The 20,415-nt window shown below is 38.3% G+C and overlaps 3 protein-coding genes and 1 long non-coding RNA gene across 5 annotated transcripts; 3 read left to right on the top strand and 1 right to left on the bottom strand.

Annotated features, from left to right (window-relative positions):
• Window positions 1-2,153: 2,153 nt before the first annotated feature.
• On the top strand, window positions 2,154-3,030 carry LOC124634031. Its single transcript, XR_006984812.1, has 2 exons — window positions 2,154-2,537; window positions 2,616-3,030. It is a non-coding gene; the product is annotated as an uncharacterized LOC124634031 (long non-coding RNA).
• Window positions 3,031-6,933: 3,903 nt separating this feature from the next.
• LOC124633773 (organic cation transporter protein-like) lies at window positions 6,934-8,932 on the top strand. Its single transcript, XM_047169105.1, has 4 exons — window positions 6,934-7,052; window positions 7,138-7,481; window positions 7,596-8,003; window positions 8,084-8,932. Exons 2-4 carry the CDS (start codon window positions 7,147-7,149, stop codon window positions 8,766-8,768), a joined length of 1,428 nt encoding a protein of 475 aa, XP_047025061.1. The 5' UTR covers window positions 6,934-7,052; window positions 7,138-7,146; the 3' UTR covers window positions 8,769-8,932.
• Window positions 8,933-9,400: 468 nt separating this feature from the next.
• On the top strand, window positions 9,401-11,699 carry LOC124633772 (organic cation transporter protein-like). The gene is made up of 4 exons (XM_047169104.1): window positions 9,401-9,574; window positions 9,651-9,994; window positions 10,198-10,605; window positions 10,686-11,699. The coding sequence occupies exons 2-4, from the start codon at window positions 9,660-9,662 to the stop codon at window positions 11,368-11,370; spliced, it is 1,428 nt and encodes a 475-aa protein (XP_047025060.1). The 5' UTR covers window positions 9,401-9,574; window positions 9,651-9,659; the 3' UTR covers window positions 11,371-11,699.
• LOC124633771 (lysocardiolipin acyltransferase 1-like) lies at window positions 11,565-19,181 on the bottom strand. 2 transcript variants are annotated; one of them, XM_047169101.1, is made up of 8 exons: window positions 16,213-19,181; window positions 15,731-16,138; window positions 14,918-15,647; window positions 14,060-14,339; window positions 13,612-13,808; window positions 12,897-13,075; window positions 12,435-12,538; window positions 11,565-11,939 (listed from the first exon to the last, which is right to left on the bottom strand). In XM_047169101.1, exons 1-8 carry the CDS (start codon window positions 16,530-16,532, stop codon window positions 11,704-11,706), a joined length of 2,454 nt encoding a protein of 817 aa, XP_047025057.1. In that variant the 5' UTR covers window positions 16,533-19,181; the 3' UTR covers window positions 11,565-11,703. The 2 variants fall into 2 exon arrangements, with proteins under 2 accessions (XP_047025057.1, XP_047025058.1); XM_047169102.1 differs by lacking the exons at window positions 14,918-15,647; window positions 15,731-16,138; window positions 16,213-19,181 and adding exons at window positions 14,417-14,523; window positions 14,600-14,910.
• Window positions 19,182-20,415: the final 1,234 nt, after the last annotated feature.

The raw sequence follows: 20,415 nt of genomic DNA, 5'->3' as shown, positions 1-20,415 counted from the left end.
ATAAATGTAACTTTGCAGAACCTCTAAAAATCGCATAATGTATATACAATGGTTATTTTCAATGAAAAATTTAAAGCGAGTTGCGAATGGCGTCTGTGACACTTGCTGCAATAAGTTTATCAGGGGCGTAACACACTGCTCTACGTTCGGTCATATTCTTAAAGTTTCACGTAACCAGATGTTCAGTGCATTTATAGCTCATTAATTTCTTCATTGAATGTCGTATCCAAGTACCAGGTGTTCAATTATGTCAGTATGTACCTAGTTTATATTTAACCGGAAACGGGTGCTTCCTCAAATATTTTTCAAAATACCATCAAATATCAAATCGACAATCGACAAAGAGTCTTGACTAGAAAAATATCTGCATATCAGTTTCGTTTTGTTTTGACCTTAAAAGCGTCTTTTACCCTTTTTCGTGATCATTTTTATAGTTCACTGTAAAGAGAACATGCAATAGTGTGGTGGAATGATTGCTATTATTTATTTAACAGGCCAAAATAAAAACATTTCATGATTGGTGAATTTTTTATAATATCTATATGTCGGAGACTGTCAATAGTACGGACACTAAACGTCGCGCAAGCGCGCCCTCTGGTGGCGTTTCCGGTGAAACAACATTTTGGCGCGCTTGGCAGAGTGGTGGCGGTCAGCGTGGCGTCCGCGGAGCTCAGTCTTGGTTCAGTCTTGATCGAGTCTTGGTCGAGGCTTCGTCGAGTCTTCGTGGAGTTGTCGCGTTACTGCCTTTCGTTACGTGTAGTGTACCTAGTGTTTTTGCCTAGCGTTGTAGTACCTAAACTAATTGTAGTGTCTTATAATTTTTGTATTGTAATGGTTCTTCTAACCTAACAGACAGACATGTGTTGCTGGGGAGTTTGTTCCGCCACTTCTTCTCCCCAAGCCAAAACACATAGGAAGTGGCGAAGGGCGGGCGTTTTGGGGGCTGTCTTTTGTTCTGACTAATTTGAATAAACGTTTGAGTTTTTAGTTTGTTTGAGTTTCGAGTTTCTTTGAGTTATCTCTTTGCTTGATTACCCTAACTGATGTCGGACGATAGTGCCATCCTGATGACGCCTCCTACATCAGAAGTGGGATGCAATCCGAATGCCCACATGCTTTTCGAATTTGCCATGCGAAGATAAATTTCTACCCACTAACAAAAAAAATAATAGAACGTTGAGAATTTGAAATGGAGTTTGTAGTAGAAGATTTATTAAGAATTTCAGCGAAGGTACAAGTATGGTAACCACGGTTATGGTAATGGTATCGTTTTCCATTGTTACATGTCAAGCTAGTTATTGAGGGTATGCTAGAAAATTAACCGAATCTGTCTTTTTTTTTCATGTTTCAACAATGACGGTGGTTATTGTGCAATATGGCGACAAAATTACTGCGGAGCATCCCAGCTGCCTGCCAGGAGCCCAACGTGTCAACGTGTCGTGTGTTATCGTGAGTTCGGAGTGTCGGTGTTCGTGCGTATCCGTGGTGTATGCGAACGTGGAGTCGCTGTACTGCGCGCTATAGCGATGTGCGCATCGTCACGCACGTTGAACGGAAACCCGGTGAGACCGATCCATTTTTGCTTTATGTTGACGTTATTTGTTTTACGACATTTTTAAATTTGAAAGGCAGTCTGTCTCGCTGATTATTGTTGGTTATGAACCGCCTGGGTTCAGGGAGCATTCATTGCCACAAGCTTCGTTATAAAGCTACTGTTAGGTTTGTTTTAATCCGAATGTGATAATGTTCTGACATACTGTTCACGTGACCTTCATGAATTGCATTGCTGGGAAAATCGTCAATCAGTGAAATTAGATTTATGCCATGATAGCAATATTATCATAGTTGTTATGAAAATGTTGTGATAAAATTAACCGATTTCCAAATTCTTTTGCATGTGATAATCCCGTGAGCCTCCCCTGCTTCGAGTGAAAGGAGTCTAGTCTGCTAGTTCGTCGCTGTGGTGTTCGCGAGCGCGACGCCTGGATTCTACTGCGCGCCGGATTTCAGCATAACCATACACGAGGCACTATGCACAGAGATGTTAAGAGACGCCTGAATGATAAACATGGTGAGATCAATCCAATTTTATTGTGGCTTGTCATTGTACATTGTACTGTTTGACTGACTCGTTGGCCTAGTGGTAGCAAGCGTGACTGCTATATACGAGGTCTTGGGTTCGATTCCCGGGTCGGGACGAAATCGCTTTGTGGGTTTTAGAAACTTTCACAAAGCAGCCTTTAGTCTGGGGATTGAGGATTAGTTCACTCGTGCATCGGAGAGCACGTAAATGTCGCTTCTGACGTTAACGTAATGTCAGTGGCGGCAAGAAGATCTTTTAATTTGCAGGTGTTGGGGCACATTAGGCAGCATTGTTTGTGGTTGTGGTGCGGCAATCTGCTGTCGTCAGCATAGCCTTACCTAGATAGATTAACCTTGCATCTGCCGACTGGTGTACGTAGTCTGTTAGGGACTTCCATACAGGACACGCTAATTCATGACTGATGGGAGTCGTTCTACGGGTGGTATGAAATCAGGTCGAGCAACTTTCCACTGTGTAACGCGACTACTCGTTGTTACTCGAATTCACCTTTTTTTTTTTGACATATTCGCAGTTGGTGTTACACGTCAGTGCCCTATCCAGGTTTACGCCCAGGGACCTTGGGCAGTTCATGTGCGCGATACGTACGGCTCTCCAAGCGACATCTATCTCGTGGTTAGCCATGCGGTTGCGTAGATGGTAGGCACAAGACGTGAGTTTTGGCAGGATTGGGTGTTAGGGTGTTTTCCTTGTAGCAGCAGTCTCGTTCCTTCAGAGCCGCAGAGAGCCCGGTCTCAATCTCTTCAAACGGCCAGCATAGATATAGCTGGTGGTATTAGGTGGTTTCGGCTGATCGTTTGGTTCTATTTGGTCTCAAACCAGATAGCGCTTGATGGAGGCGTTATGTATGTTGATTTGCGTGCTTGATGGAGGCACTGTGTAGAATCACGATATGTGTTGAGATGTTGATGTGTGATTAATGATGGTAGTTTTTTTTTTTAATTAATGAAATCGTAGATGATGAAAGCTAGGTTCACAGGGTTGACATGTGTGTATGCTTGTGTGTTGCGCTTCAATCACAGGGTTGATTGACTGTTACGTTGGAAGTCACAGAGATGACTGCCGTTGAACACTTGTCACAAGGATGGCTGAAGTGTGTACCTTATGTCTGGTCACAGGGATGACTTGGCTTCTGTTTATCAATTAGAACCTCAAATTAGAATATTTCAGTTTTGCGTCATTTGATTGAATTGTGCATCAGACTATAGATTTTTGGTAAGGCGTTACATTCACCTACTCAGTAATTTCGTTGCGCTAAGTTGTACCAATGATGGATACCGGGGTGACTTGGAAAAGACCCGTTGGCCTGTGTGATGGCATCGGGGTGACCAAGAAGAGACCTGTGTAAAGTCTGCGGTGCTGTTGTTTTTATTGTGTTAAGCTGTACCTATGATGAGTATCGGGGTGACCTGGAAGAGACCCGTATACATCTGTGGTACAGTTGGTGTCATGTCACTGTGGTTGTGGTCCCTAGGAGGCCAGGATGGGCTGAGAGCTCGGCTAAGGGACAGACGGTTATGTGAAGCATATCAAGTAGAAGGCGTTGATGTGAATGACAACCGTAACTGTAATGATTTTGTAATTTACAAGTTCAGTCTGACTAGCAATTCGATCTTTCTTTGATTTCGTGCTTAGCATTTAATGTATCTAGTTTCTTCATTTGAGTAGTGATTGCTATTCTTTAAATCTGTAACATGTGTGTAGGTCTTCCTATCTTACGTAACGAGAAGGTCAGTTGCTGACCCATATGTTGTCAATATTTGATCGGTTGCCTAAGCACTTTCTATTTGTGGCTTAACAGATATCATCATAGGTGAACCGAGCCTGGAGAACAGAACGAGGTCTACTAGGCAAGCGGCGGGCGAGGTGCGCTGCAGCTGCTGTTTGGAGCGTCATCCTCTCCCGGATTTGTCGTGGAGGCCGTGTGAGTTGCGGCAGGCCAGGACATCGCATGTCATCGCACAAGGTGAAAGCATTCTATTTCATTGAAAATGTTTAAATTGACCAGACAAACTTCACGATAACTAATAATTTGTTACTTGTATTCTGTCACTTGTAAGTGTTTTAGATTATTATCAATGCTTTCTTATTATTCTTCATTGTACACAAAATAAAATTTGATTCTAATTAAAAATCAATTCGCACTTGATAGGCCGGAAAATCAAAGTATCACTGATGAAATTGAGATGGAACGAAGTAGTTATGATATTGAGGAGTGTTTGAGTTTGCATGATGATCGGACCGTACCAGAGGCTGTCGTGTAGCCGTAGCTCAGTAGAAATCGGCGTCTGCTCAGTGAGTAGTCCGTGAGTACGCGGTAAGCAGTCAGCTCTGGCGGAGGTCGGGTTTCAGTGGAAACCAATGAGTCCAGGGTAGACTCGGCGTTCCTATGTGAGGTTCGCAGTAAAGAGTAAAGAGTAACTGGAGGTTACTGGGCTAAGTGTAGCCATGGTCACATGTAGAGCTTAAATGTTTTGTTTTAATTTATCAGTTTAGAGTTTATTGTCTCTTGTAAGAGGCAGTGATCTGTTTTACTTTGAGTTTCCTAATTTTGATTCTGAATTATTGTAATGAAACGATTATTTTCTTTCTTTTCATTGATCATTTCCCAATTAAATGTAGAGTTTGATTTGTTGCTTGTGAGAGTTTAGTACTCGGTTGCTCTGGGTATAGCTTTTGAGAACTAGTTGTTACCTAGATTGTTTGTTAAAGACCTAATTGAGGCCATTTGAAGTTTGTTTCATTTCCTTGAGAGAAGTAAGAGCGTAAAACAAAGATCGAGAGTTACTGTTGTGGTCAGGAGTGGCCGAGGCTGTACTGTGCATACTGTGTTGTGTTTGTGTTGTTGCAGATTAACCCACGAGGACGTGGGTCTACGCAGGATGGCCGTGTCGGAGACTGTCAATAGTACGGACACTAAACGTCGCGCAAGCGCGCCCTCTGGTGGCGTTTCCGGTGAAACAACATTTTGGCGCGCTTGGCAGAGTGGTGGCGGTCAGCGTGGCGTCCGCGGAGCTCAGTCTTGGTTCAGTCTTGATCGAGTCTTGGTCGAGGCTTCGTCGAGTCTTCGTGGAGTTGTCGCGTTACTGCCTTTCGTTACGTGTAGTGTACCTAGTGTTTTTGCCTAGCGTTGTAGTACCTAAACTAATTGTAGTGTCTTATAATTTTTGTATTGTAATGGTTCTTCTAACCTAACAGACAGACATGTGTTGCTGGGGAGTTTGTTCCGCCACTTCTTCTCCCCAAGCCAAAACACATAGGAAGTGGCGAAGGGCGGGCGTTTTGGGGGCTGTCTTTTGTTCTGACTAATTTGAATAAACGTTTGAGTTTTTAGTTTGTTTGAGTTTCGAGTTTCTTTGAGTTATCTCTTTGCTTGATTACCCTAACTGATGTCGGACGATAGTGCCATCCTCATGACGCCTCCGACATATAAATATCGTATGAAAGTATTAAGTATATCTAAAATAAAAACATATAAATGTTATATCTAAATCGACTGAAGTATATAAATGTTAAATCTAAACGATACCACAAACGTCCATAAAATTGATCTTTACCGACAGTTTTATTGTTATGCAGAAATGAAAATAAATCCTGAAGGTCGAATCTTTTGTTTTGCCGCTAATCTTTGTCGCAGAATACTTAGTTATGATGTTTTTATATACAATATTAAACAAATCAATATAAAGAGACGAATTTAAGTGAATACAAGATTTTTTCATGGCATAGATTTTATCATGAAATAAAGTGTTTGAACAATTTTCATGATTCAATTCTCATGAAAATCTCTTTACGAACACACGAGGTATTAAAAAAAAATTAAGACTTGGATTTCGTAACTCGCGCTTTAATAAAAAAAATAAACACTAGGCCACTTGCAGTTAGTGCGGTATTTGTCCGATTTCAAGATAAGTAAGTACTATAAAGGTGCTTTAATAACATTTCATGAAAAGTTAGTGTTATGATGTTCTGTGATATCTAAAAATAAAATTGACACAATACACAATAATTGATTGATCATCTTGACCTAAACGGAACAAATGACAAATAAATTCTAACGCCCTTGAACGCAATTATCTTTCAAATCGCTTACGTTATGGCTTTTTCTATATCAGGTTGTGCTGGGCCCTCTAAATTGAAAAAAGTGTTATTTTTATTTCCATTCAAATTGGAAGTGTCTATTTACAGTATACCATACCTAATTCTTTTTTGGGACGTGGGTATCATCAAACGAATTACCCCTTCGGCTGTTCTTGGTGGAGCTTCAGGAAGAATCTTACGGACTCACCCATGTTCTCGTTGGAGCCATTTATGAACCCATAATTTTTACTTACAAACAATCTGACCCCTGCTGGGCAGGCTCTGAGCCTAAAGTCGTAATTGATAATTGGAGTCTATATGAATCTAATGGTGAACGCACACCTGTCAGAATCGATGGGCGGTCACCGACCCGCAGCTCCGTGCAGGCAGCGAAGGAATCGACTCTGTCAAATGTCATATCTGATTTGTTGTGATTCTTCCAGATTCTAGCGACGCGGCCGATTCCAAAAAACGATTCTATAGCAGCTGCGGTTGATTCTGACAGGTGTGCGTTCACCGTTAGGTTCATGTCCACTCCAATTATCAATTACGACTTTGGGGGACGTCTGGAGTAGACTAACCATTGAGTTCTATGAAGGGTGACGCCCGGACAAGTACCCTGAGATAAAAATATAATCTTTTAATCTCACGACGGGATCGGTTCTGATAAAATATTTATTTATGACAGTGCTGCATTTTTTGTGATCTTTATTATGCATGAGTCTATCACTGTAAGAGTCACCGGTCACAATTAATAAGGCACAAGCGCTGGTAAACAATGAAAATTGAATAGTGCATCACAATTTTGAACAGGTAAATTTAATGTAATTGGTCAGGACGTCCACGAGTTTGTGATCATCCATAAAGTGAGGTAAGTGCCTCTATAATTGTAATAATCCCGTGTGCTAGGGACGCAAGTTTTTTTTCTAAATTTTATTAGGTAAGTCTATTTTCAGCCAAACAAAATGGATGAAGACCCGATAGAAACAGCAATTGGTCGTTTTGGAAAATATCAAACGTGGATATTGTTTTTGATCTCAGTAGGGTGGTTTCCGTGTGAATATCAATTAAATAATGTAGTGTTCCTAATACCCAGTGTCGAGTACAAGTGCTTGGACAATAATGTGACTAACTATTGTCCTTGTAATAACCCGGAATATGACACGAGCACCATTGTCAGTTCGGTCACAAGTGAATGGGACCTTATATGTAACAGGACACATCTTGCTAGTTTGGCACAATCGATGATGCAAATTGGAATATTGTTTGGAAGCTTACTGTTCGGTTACTTCTCCGACAGGTGATTTTTAATGATTTCTTTATACTATTTGGTATACAATGTATGTCAAAAATATTGATATTAGTAAAGACTCAAACTCAAAGATGGTCATGTTAATTCTTATTTCATTTCCAGGTCTGGTCGGAAGTCTGTAGTGCTAACATCACTGATCCTCGAAGTAGTATTTATAATCATCTCAGCAGTAGTTCCATATTTTTGGTTGCTTTTGGTATGCCAATTCTTGATCGGAGTAGCTATTGGAGGATCAATGCTAAGTTGCTACATACTAGCCGTTGAATTATGTGGAAAGTCTTTCAGACCCTACCTATCTGGACTTCTTGAAGTGTCATTCTTAATAAGCTACATCACGCTACCAATAATAGCTTACTTTGTGAGAGATTGGAGACAGTTACAGTTAGTAACGTCAGTGCCATGGATCATAGTAATTGTATATTATTGGCTGATACCCGAATCTCCTCGATGGCTGATAACAGTCGGCAGAAAGAAGGAAGCTATTGACATCCTTACACACATAGCTAAAAAGTAAGTGATTAATACCGGTCACATTTTATTTTCACGTTCTTATCATGCACCTAATAACACATGCTTCATTTAAATTTCAGAAACAATCGACCAACCGATAATATTGAAGCAATTGTTGAAAAGGTAGAATTATTAAACAAGATTGACAGCAAGAATCAACAGAAAGTCACTTATATAGACTTGTTCAGAACTCCAAAAATCCGAGTGTACACAATCATAACAGCATTGATATGGATGTTCTGCTCACACACGTTCTTCGGCATCAACCAGTACATCGGGCGCCTGCAAGGCAACTTGTACTTGAACGTGCTGCTCTCTGCGGCGTGCCTCACTCCCGGCTTGATTATAGTCATCATAGCCACACTGCGCTTGAGAAGAAAAGTCAGCATCATATCTAGTTTCACGACAGCCGCGGTGTCTTTATTAGTTTTCATATTCATTCCTAGTGATATGAGAGCAGCTACATTGGCATTTGCGATAATTGGTTTAATAGGAGCTTACACATCATTTGTTCAAGTTTACTTATACTCATCAGAAATATTCCCGACTGTAATAAGAAATACAGCACTCGGGTTTTCTTCTATGTTCGCGAGATTCGGAAGTTTCATTGCTCCGTTTGTGGTAAATATCGGTATAGAGTGGGTGTCTATTCTCATATTCAGTAGTGTAGCATTTAGCGCAGCGATTCTTTGTTATTTCCTCCCGGAAACTAAAGCGACTACTCTTCCGAATACAATTAAACAAAGAGAGCAAGCTGAGATGTAACACAACAGTTTACTAATCCGTTATATTGTTTTAGATACCTAGGTACTGTCTCTTACTTCATAAGTAGGTACTCATCTTTGTAGATTTAGATTTATTTTCCTACTACACATTAAATGAAAAAATGTTCTTAAATCAATAAAATTATGTAATGCACGAGTAAAAGAAGTTAGATAGGCATTATTATTATTATATGTATTAGATTAAGAGTTCTTAATCATCTCTTTCGATCAATCCCGCAGACCTGGCAGGCTTAAGCCCGAAGCCTAAGTTAAGTAACTAAGTTTTGTTGACTCTCTTTGAGGAGTGCGTGGAACGAAACGCGCCACTGACACGGGGCTGTCGTCTTTAGAATAAAGGACGCTGTGCTACCCAAAACTCATCGCCCACAAACCCGCACCTACGGAGGCAGGGATTTAACTGCTCGTATACTTTGACCAATCTGTCGACCAAGATTATCAACGAGAAACTCCTTTAAGGCATCAACACATTAAGTAGGTAATAGTACATAGGTACTCCTTACTCAAATTAGAAGTGTAAATTCGCAGTGTCATACCCTAAGATAACAATGTAATCTGTTAATCTCACGACGCGACCGGTTCTGATAAAATACTTATTTATGAGATTAGTATGCCACTACATTTTGCGTGATCATGCGCGACTGTGCATCTCACTGTTAGGCAAGGTAGCCGCCTTTCATTCACGTGTGTACAAGAACCGTTAACCAATGTCAATTAAGTTGTAGCATGAGCAAGTTTTAGGCATGGTGTAATTGCTAAAGCTATCTACAAATTCGTGAGTGTAATAAGGTAAGTAACTCAGCCTCTAATAAAACATTTTTATTGACTTCTTTAGTCAACCAAATAATTGGATCTTTGATTTCAGTCGGACAAAATGGATGAAGACCCAATAGAAACAGCAATTGGTCGTTTTGGAAAATATCAAACGTGGATATTGTTTTTAATCTCAGTGGGACGATTTCCATCTGAATATCAATTAAATAATGTAGTGTTCATAATACCCAGTGTTGAGTACAATTGCTTGGACAACAATGTGACTAACTATTGTCCTTGTAATAACCCGGAATATGACACGAGCACTATTGTCAGTTCGGTCACAAGTGAATGGGACCTTATATGTAACAGGACATATCTTGCTAGTTTGACACAGTCAATGATGCAAATTGGAATATTGGCTGGCAGTTTACTATTTGGATATCTTTCCGACAGGTAGGTGCCTACGCAAACTTTAATAAACTTACCTGTTTTATTTCTTCTTTGTCATGTAACATTTTAGACAAATCCTAAGTATATGTATGTAATTTGATTTATATTCCAATATAACTTCACCGAAACATTTTGAGACATAGTATTTGCTTACTTACCTCACAAGAAGGAAGAAACTTCTTTTAGTAAGTCTTTTTTGTTTTCAGACACGGTCGAAAATTAGTAGTGCTAATATCACTGTTCTTCGAAGTAGTGTTTGTAGCCGTGTCGGCTGTGGTTCCATATTTATGGTTGTTTATGATATGCCGATTCTTGATCGGTGTAACTCTTGGTGGAACAATGCTCTGCTGTTACATTCTGCTAATTGAACTGTGTGGAAAATCATTCAGGCCCTATCTGTCCGGACTTCAAGAAATGCCTTTTCTACTAGCTTACTTCACGCTTCCAATAATAGCTTACTTTGTGAGAGATTGGAGACAGTTACAGCTGGTAACGTCAGTGCCATGGGTCATAGTTATTGTATATTATTGGCTGATACCCGAATCTCCTCGATGGCTGATAACAGTAGGCAGAAAGAAGGAAGCTATTGACATCCTTACACACATAGCTAAAAAGTAAGTGATTGCAAGCGTTCACATTTTATTTTCACGTTCTTATCGTGCACTTAATAACACGCGCTTCATTTAAATTGCAGAAACAATCGACCAACCGATAATATTGAAGCAATTGTTGAAAAGGTAGAATTATTAAACAAGAACGACAGCAAGAATCAACAGAAAGTCACTTATATAGACTTGTTCAGAACTCCAAAAATCCGAGTGTACACAATCATAACAGCATTGATATGGATGTTCTGCTCACACACGTTCTTCGGCATCAACCAGTACATCGGGCGCCTGCAAGGCAACTTGTACTTGAACGTGCTGCTCTCTGCGGCGTGCCTCACTCCCGGCTTGATTATAGTCATCATAGCCACGCTGTACTTGAGAAGAAAAGTCAGCATCATATCTAGTTTCACGACAGCCGCGGTGTCTTTATTAGTTTTCATATTCATTCCTAGTGATATGAGAACAGCTACATTGGCATTTGCGATAATTGGTTTAATAGGAGCTTACACATCATTTGTTCAAGTTTACTTATACTCGTCAGAAGTATTCCCGACCGTAATAAGAAATACAGCAGTCGGTTTTGCTTCTATGTTCGCGAGATTCGGAGGTTTCATTGCTCCGTTTGTGGTAAATATCGGTATAGAGTGGGTGTCTATTCTCATATTCAGTAGTGTAGCATTTAGCGCAGCGATTCTTTGTTATTTCCTCCCTGAAACTAAAGCGACTACTCTACCGAATACAATTGAACAAAGAGAGCGAGCCAAGACGTAGAAAATTGATTGTGTAATCCTTTAAGCTGAATTAGAGACATACGTACTCATGCGCAATTTGTAAAGTTTTAGTTCAAATATCATAAATGGTATCCATTTATGGCAATCTACAAGAGGAATTTAGATAGGCATTAAGTATATTAAAAGTATTTATCGTTTAAGGAATTTATTATCTGAAATAATGTATTAAGAATTATGTCTAATAATCTTTATTACAATTATCATGGCTTTGGCATTGATGAGAACTCACAGTAGTATTAAAATATTTCTAAAATCTAGAAGTAAGATAAATTAATTATGACTACATAATATATTTTATTTTATTTTAAAGTATTTATTTCTCTAGGAGTTTGTATTGAATATTATGAAACCCACCGAAATACCAAGTAATGGATATGAAAAGGAAACAGTGATAAAGAACCCAGAATTGGAACAGGACACTGTTTAGTAGACAATATAAGAAAATTATGTCAATGAGAGTCCAGAATAACAATCCTACTTTAGCCAACATAAGTGGTCTTGGAGATCGAAGCAGCGGTGGTCTGTTAGATTGTGGGTCCACGAAGTTACCTGGAAATACCGAAATTACTTTACATTACCTTAAGATAGGCATTTGAAAAGTTTATTACATATTATCAAACATGGACAACAGTCTCAAGGTAAGAGCGTGGTAAGAGCTACGACGTCATTATTTTGTATTACATATTTAGCTCATCATTTAGCGCACGAATTTACAGAAAATTGATTCAAGGAACTTGTTACAACAAATAATGGAGTTATCGTATCAACGACATTGGCGTGCGATCAAATACCATAAACAAAACATTTCTGTTGATTTCTAGGTCAATAACCGACTTTCTCTTATTTATTGAATAATCACTCCTTTTATTGCAAGTTTGTCTTAACACTACCTCTATTTCATCAACGTGGATTAACAAAATTTTATGTTAACGAACGTTGGATTGTATCAGACAAAGAACCAAACAAGGATAAAACCAATTAATATCTACTAAGCGAGGATAATCTAATAATAATATAATTAGCGAGGATAATTTTAAGTCTCACCTTCATTGTGAAATTTTCGAAGACTATGTTCTTTTTCCTGCCAACGCTCCATGAGCCACGTTTTGAGTGCTGCGTCGTCTTGGGGAAGCCTTTGTATGGGATATCTGGAAAAATTGAATTTTTCTCTTATTCCTCGACAAATCCTACCAAAGACGTTTTGATGGAACATGACTATAAATTACAGTTCCCTTTATAGCCTTTCACCACTTTGAGTTTGTTTGGCTATTATGTATGTACTTTGTTTATAAAAAAATTCACACAAATCACTATTAGTTACATTTGAGATTTACGTACGAGGTTTATTACACAATAATCTTGAATGATACACCCTCTAAGATATAAGTTGCAGTTTTAGGGACTACAGTCAGCTAAATCACCTCAAGTCACTCAGACCTCTGACAAATGAAGGTCTAGCTAGATCAATGTTAATGGACAAAGTAAGTATACACAATAACTACCAACCTTTTACAATGAAAATAAACATGCATTGGTATTCGTCCTCGGAACAAATCCATTTCGGTTTGCGCCGGTGTATCATATGCTACAGTGACATCATACACGGAGGCAAGTCCTGCCTCCCGAAGTCGAGAACATAACGCTACCCAACCAGTGGTTCGAGGATGTAATATGTACTGGTAATTCTGGAATATTAATTTAATTAGGATTTATAAATAGAAAGTAATTTCCCGGTTAGCCGAAGCCATCAATCGAAGCATCGTAGGGAATTTCGAAAGTCTTCGTGCTCTTTTCCCGCAGCTAAGCTAGCTGGTAGAAAAACTTGGATGATGTAAATGCTTGCAATGATTACTCCATAGATAGTTGTACCCCCGTATTAAAGTATGCTTAAGAATGATAATAACCGCCTTGCCTGTCGCTTTACCGTACCAGCATAGATAGTATCTATCTTTGATGTGACATAGTCGACATGATGCAATAAAATTATAATTATGAATACGAGGTTGCACAGTTGTATGGCACAGGCATCATTCTTTTAAAGCAACAATTTTTCATAAGCGAACTAAGACAAGTCATCAAGGTACTCTACCTTGATAAAAACAGTGGTCAGACGCTACTGTCTAGCGAACCGGAAAATGATGACCCTCGTTGATAGCAACATCCAGTACTTAGTTGTGGTCAATGGCACAACTTTATGAATAAAATGGAAGTAGTAACATACCTGCATATTATGAGCTGCTGCAAATTTTTCGCTGCGCCGACGATTGTCATCACTTAAATCCGTTCCCTCAGGAAACAAAACTAGCCTGCAGTCATAATTCAGTTTCTGGTAGTAATCTACAAACTGAGACAGATTTACTTGATCTTCACGCCAGTTCCTCTTTACGTACAGGAAAAAGTTTAGTTGCATAATCCAACCTGCAAGGTTTAAAAGTATTTTAAGGTCGTACAAAACTGTGTCGATACGAAGTGCAAAACTGGCATATAGTATCGCTTTTCCTAGAACATTAATATTAGCAATTGCTCGCGGCGTAATTTGCAGCCTTGCAGAACTACTCGTGCCTACTTGCTTATTAATTTCACAAACAAACTGGCACAACGTGCACTATTCCAAAATATATTAAATTACGAAAGTACAAAAACTTGTAGTACCTATTATTGTTACTCACCCATGCCAGGAATATTTTTGATTTCATCCTTCAAAACGAATTTTAGTTTCGATTTCCCTCCAAGATCCAAAATGCTATTAGACTCACTATTATTCTGCACTACCTGTTTACAAGTGCACAAGTCGCCATTCGGATTTTGCGTTGCGTGGTAAAGAGCTATCCATATATAGTTCCAATCTACCCTTGTGCGATGGTTCATTACAATAATGGTCTTCTCATCAGGATTCACATAATCACCGAAATGATGCAATTGTGTGTTACAACAACATTGAAATAACGCCTGAAAGAATAGCGCCAGCTGATAACAGCATTCAGATATGTAACATGTTCAATAAGTATTAGTAGGCAAAATCTTACCACAGGATAAAGTTCCCACAAGGAAAATAATGTATCAACAAATTTTCTATATATTCTATGACTAAAAAACATCAGGTACATAACAGGACAGTAAAGAATGAAGAAGCCTGCAATCAGAATAAAAGAACAAAGGAGATGCTTAACCGGGTCACAGACTTGAGACAGAGTTGATTCAAGACTTACCTGCAAGTATTGTATAGTACCAAGCAGTGCAGAGCAGGAAACCCACCGCCATGGTGCCGCGGCCAGCGGGCTCGCACTGACGCGGCCAAGAAGCCATGCCGATGCCGATGTCAGCATCGTCAGATTAGAACCCTTACGTGCTCCACTAAGCCTTATTACATGACACCTTGTCCGGACTACTTAGTATCCTATTTTATCAGTCTCTAACTTATTCTATTTGAAAAATGCAACATAAGAAGTAAAAGCTTTTCGTTCCTTTATTCGAATACCTGCATAATTTATTTATAAAACATGAATAATATAATTTTGAATTCATACTTCACTTTCCGCAATATTGACATCAGTTCTTGAACTTATATTTTGATAGTTCTTGCCCAATGCTTCAGCTTCTTCGATTGTCATTAGTAACTCGCAATCTTTTGTTTCTGGCAATAACAAACATAGAAATGCAGCTATCACAGGAAAGATGCCGAATGCAATAGGCGCACACCATATGCCATAGGGTCTTAATCCAGCCGGAAACGGTGCAATCATGGCTCCCACTCGGGCCATCATCGAGCAAATTCCTATAGCCGCGTTACGTACTACGGTTGGAAACATTTCAGTACAATACAAATAAACAACAACGAAGATAGTATAACATAGTAGTTCACCCAAACATCCAAATATAACAGAAACTTTGCCTTCAGGTACGATGCCGATTGTAAGCATGCAAAACCCGCATAGAGCGTTCGCAGTAACAACCACTGTTTTGCGCTTGGAGAACTTGATCAAAGGAATACAAATAATACACGCGCATAGACACACACTGCCGGTCGCCACAACGTTGATAAAAACGTCACCAGTTAAATGGCTGATGTAATAAGTGCCGCCGTAGAAACAGTAGCTGCACACGAGCCAAGCGAATGACAACACCATGATGTTAGTTCTTAGCTTCGGAGACCGAAACAGATCTAATACTGTGGCCTTCGGTTTTGTGTAATCCTTGATGCGTTTTAGTTGATACATTTCTACTTCATGCCGTATATGTTCTGTAGGCAATTTATTGCTGAAAATTATGGTCATGTCAAAGATACGGTATACTGAGCGGTATACGAAGAAGATATTCCGATTGTATCTAAAAGCACTTACATTTTTGCAACTCGTTCCATTAAATCTATTGCCTGAACAGTTTTATTCATAGCTAGTAACCATCTTGGGCTTTCTGGTAATAAACAAATATACGCCAATAGAATAACGTTGATCCCTGATATACATAGTTGAAAATACGTGTAATCTCTTAACAGATACCCAATTCCTGCCAGCATGATGTGGCCGGTTGTAAATGGTATGTGAAACAAAGCGGATACCACGTCCCTATTTGGGGTTCCTACATATTCCATTATTATCACAAAAGTAATGATCATGATACCACCGTTTGAAAAACCGACCAACATTCTGGCAAAAGTAAAACTCCAAAAATCAGGCAAAAATGATGATATCATTCCTGAGAATATCTCTATAACCACGGATATTATCAATGTCGGTTTTCTGCCATATCTGCAAGCAATTTTCGGAGTTATACAAGTCACCAAATTAAAATACTCTTAATTAACATACTTAACAATACTCACCTATCTGATGCAATTCCAAAAAGTAAACTACCAATTAGTACGCCAAATTGAAAGACTGTTTGAGTGAAGTCCTTGAGCCAGGATTTTTCGCATATCAGATTCCATTCAGTTACTATAGTCTTTGTGAACACCGAGGTATCGTATACAGGATTGTCACAACATGTGGAATTTTTATTTGGGCAATAATATTGTGCTGGTGGAGCCAGGAAAATAATTGCCATCTGATGAAACGCCACTCCGAATCTGCTTATAAATACCATAATACATAACCAGTAATGATATCTCCCAAAATTTCCAATCAAATCATTAATTTTTGTCATTGTATCAGAATTTTCATGATTTTATTATTTTTTCATTTCATTGTACAGAATAACAAGCAGCACAGATGTAATTTTAATTAAAATATTCTAAACAAATATACGATACAGAGGATAATTAATGACATTTATTGCTAAGCGAGAAAACAGGTAGGTCTCGATCAAGGTCGCGTTGTGCTGTGAAAAGTGACATGCTTATTTTAAATTGCGTACTGCATTTCTGCATTGGATAATAAAAATACGTGCAGTCATTTATGTGGCGAGGTCGTAAACCACTTATGAGTATCGTCAATGTGAACAGTACAGCTAAGTAAATTATCGTCACGTCACGGAGCGAACCTAACAGTCAGTAGTTAACTTTCTCTATTTTGTAGTTCCATACCAGTTATAACAAGTATTACTCATAAATCCATGATAATGATTGATTAAACGACAATTATATTTCCAATTATAAAGCTGAAGAGTTTGTTTGTTTGTTTGTTTGTTTGAACGCGCTAATCTCAGGAACTACTGGTCCGATTTGAACATTTCTTTCAGTGTTAGATAGCCCTTTTATCGAGGAAGGCTATAGGCTACTTTTTATCCCGGTACGGGAAGTAGTTCCCACGGGATGGGATGCGGGTGAAACCGCTGGCAGAAACTGGTCCATGATAATGATTGATTAAACGACAATTATATTTCCAATAATTTTCATATTAGAATTGTCTTTTATTTCCATTAAGAGATGTAATAGGACCCAGGATATGACGACAGGGAGTTTACAACTATGAGCACTTACGTTATGTTATGTGGGCGAGATAAATTGTAATTTTCAGTCCAAATGGGTTATACGATCGTTATGTGCTCGCAACCACAATAGTTAATGTAGTGTCATTCAGTATTACCGGCAACGTGTCCAATGTGTATTTCATGGCTTTGTTGTTTACTATACTATTATTGTTATTGAAGAAGAATTGCGACTTTACTGATTTATACTCAGTAATAATATCAAAATTATATTCAAAGTCATGTTTAAATTATCATAATTTAAATTATGTAGTGCCATTAATGAAATGTAATATACGTATATGAATATACTAGCTGGTTTCCCGCGGTTTCACTCGCTTCTCGGGGAACATATTTTATTTTATAATTTATATACACACTGTTAAATAATAATTAGAAATGGCATAATACAATTGAGTACAAAGGTACTTACTGCTTATTTCTAAAGAAACTTCTTCCCTAACCCGGATAAAATGTAGGCTACGTTACTCGCGGATATAGCTTCCAACACCGAAATAATTTTTTAAACGGCCTCAGTAGAAATAATCTTACTTATATCTTACTTCTTACTTATATTATAAATGTGAAAGTTTGTGAGAATGTATGGATGTATGTTTGTTATTCAATCACGCAAAAACGGCTGGACCGATTTGATTGAAATTCGGAACGTAGATAGGTGATACCCTGGATTAACACATAGGCTACTTTTTATCAACACACCACGCGGGCGAAGCCGCTGGCGGAAGCTAGTAAAAAATAAAATAGACTTGTCCGCTTTGTTACCATGACAACGCTATCTTGTCCAAACTGCTGACTCTTTTAGATGAAACTCGTGACAAATGACACAGAGGATTAAGGATAATTCTGATACGAGTTTCCTCATAGAAGATCATCTTAGGAATCGAGTTCACCTTGTTCCTCGCATGAAATGGCCCTGCGTTTCAAACTAAGTATACAGAAATCACTGGTACTTACACACTTTAGCTAGCTAGTTAGTGTAATCATAAGTAGTTTATCTATTATTACATACATTGCTGTTATACTTAAGCATATTTGTTTATTTATGTGACATTAGAGATAATACGTTATTTTCTAGGAGCCATTATGATCCTTGATAGACAATAATTTATATTAATTCACTGAGCGGAAATAAGAAGGTAACTTGTATTTAAAGTTAAACTATTGTTTTTTTTTTTGTCGATTCTGAGCTGACCCTTTTTTGTCAGCATGTAAAATCGAGAATTATCAGTATTATCTACTAAATCAGCTAAATATTTTAACGACCAAGTAAATACATAGAAACAAATAAAAACATTTAAACAACAAGCCACCAAGTCACAACAGGAAAAAACCGTGAATTTATATGTAAACTGTTACAGTTTAACAGAGATAAACATTCATGAGAAGAGAAAAACTAGATAATGTGATATCAAGATCCGTGGCCACGTGGCCACGTTAGCATGAAAGCATGTGACGGAAACAAATATTTAAATCATTAAAATATTATTACTTCCGCGTGACTTGTTACCGTAAATTGCTAAATTTAGCGAATCCTATTGTTCTACATTTGGCACGGATTTTGCGCGCACCCAAAAATGTTTATTTATTTATTACATTTTAATGAATATAATTTAGATTAGAATAAGTCTTTTTTTTCATTGATATCATATTTAACATTGGCACTAAGTAAAATTTCACATTAATTACAGAATTACTAATGATTTTAACATTTTAGCAAAAAGTAAGTACCTGTTTACAAATTGCTTAGATTATCATCATCCTCCGAGCCTTTTCCCAAACTATGTCGGGGTCGGCTTCCAGTCTAACCGGATTCAGCTGAGTACCAGTGCTTTACAAGAAGCGACTGCCTATCTGACCTCCTCAACCTAGTTACCCAGGCAACCCGGCTTTTGCTGGGGAGTTTGTTGCGCCACTTCTTCTTCCCAGCAAAAACACATAGGAAGTGGTGAAGGGCGGGCGTTTTGGGGGCTGTCTTTTGTTTTTGACGTTCGAAAAGTGCTGATTTATCAGCCTAATTTGAATAAACGATTTTGAGTTTGAGTTTGATACCCCTTGGTTAGACTGGTGTCAGACTTACTGGCTTCTGACTACCCGTAACGACTGCCAAGGATGTTCAATGACAGCCGGGACCTACAGTTTAACGTGCCTTCCGAAACACAGTCATTGGTGTCTAAGATATACTTAGAAAGTACATACAAACTTAGAAAAGTTGCATTGGTAAATTGCTTAGATTATGTGTTGAGTTAATTATTGCCCTAAGTTAAATCTACCTAGTACAAGTTAATACCTAGTATTGTGTTGTTTACTTACTCTTGTCTCCGGCTGACGATACAGTCACCTATGGACATCGACACAGGGATCATTGGATAGCTACTGATAACACAAGACACTAATAATTGCGTTAACTACTCACTTATGTAAACAATTGATAATCGTAATTACTTTACGTTATAAATGTGGGCGTGTTTGAGAGAGTTTTTGATGTGAGTTAATCAACAAACGGATTTTCAGGATTCTTGGCCTGCTGACGCAAGGTACTGTTACTGAAATGTACACATAATATCCATACTCACTTGTTAGCAACCTTATATGTTGGTTTATTAGTATATGAAGACAGAAAAAATATTTGATCTTCTCAGCTTATCAGGCTACCACGCATAACATAATCCCAGCGAAGGGAATTGTACGATACTCAATCTAGAACTCTACCTAGTACCTACGTAATTCATGCTTTATTAAAAATGAGATAGTTTAAAAAAATGTTCCCTTTTTTGTACATATTTGGACTTTATGCCAATTAATCTCTATAACTCTGGACAAATAAATCACAGATTATGAAAAAAAATATGAAAATTTTGACACTGAAATCGAACGAAGTGATAATCCCACGTTTACAAAGTATACATGTCAATCTGTAGATAAGTTAGTATGATCATATCCATGTTTATCAGTGACGCGCATTCCCTTAACTTCTCAAGTATCAGTTGATTCTTTCTATTAACACTACACCTGGCAAATATCAGAAGGTAGCGTATCGTTTATCTACGCTTCCACTTAACATTTCGATGAAGACACAAGCTGACAAGATTAATATTCTTTG

The sequence above is a fragment of the Helicoverpa zea genome, chromosome 10, assembly GCF_022581195.2.
Source record: "Helicoverpa zea isolate HzStark_Cry1AcR chromosome 10, ilHelZeax1.1, whole genome shotgun sequence".
Lineage (NCBI taxonomy): Eukaryota > Metazoa > Arthropoda > Insecta > Lepidoptera > Noctuidae > Helicoverpa > Helicoverpa zea.
The sequence above is the reverse complement of the archived record's forward strand: the minus strand, read 5'-3'. Positions and strand labels throughout refer to the sequence as shown.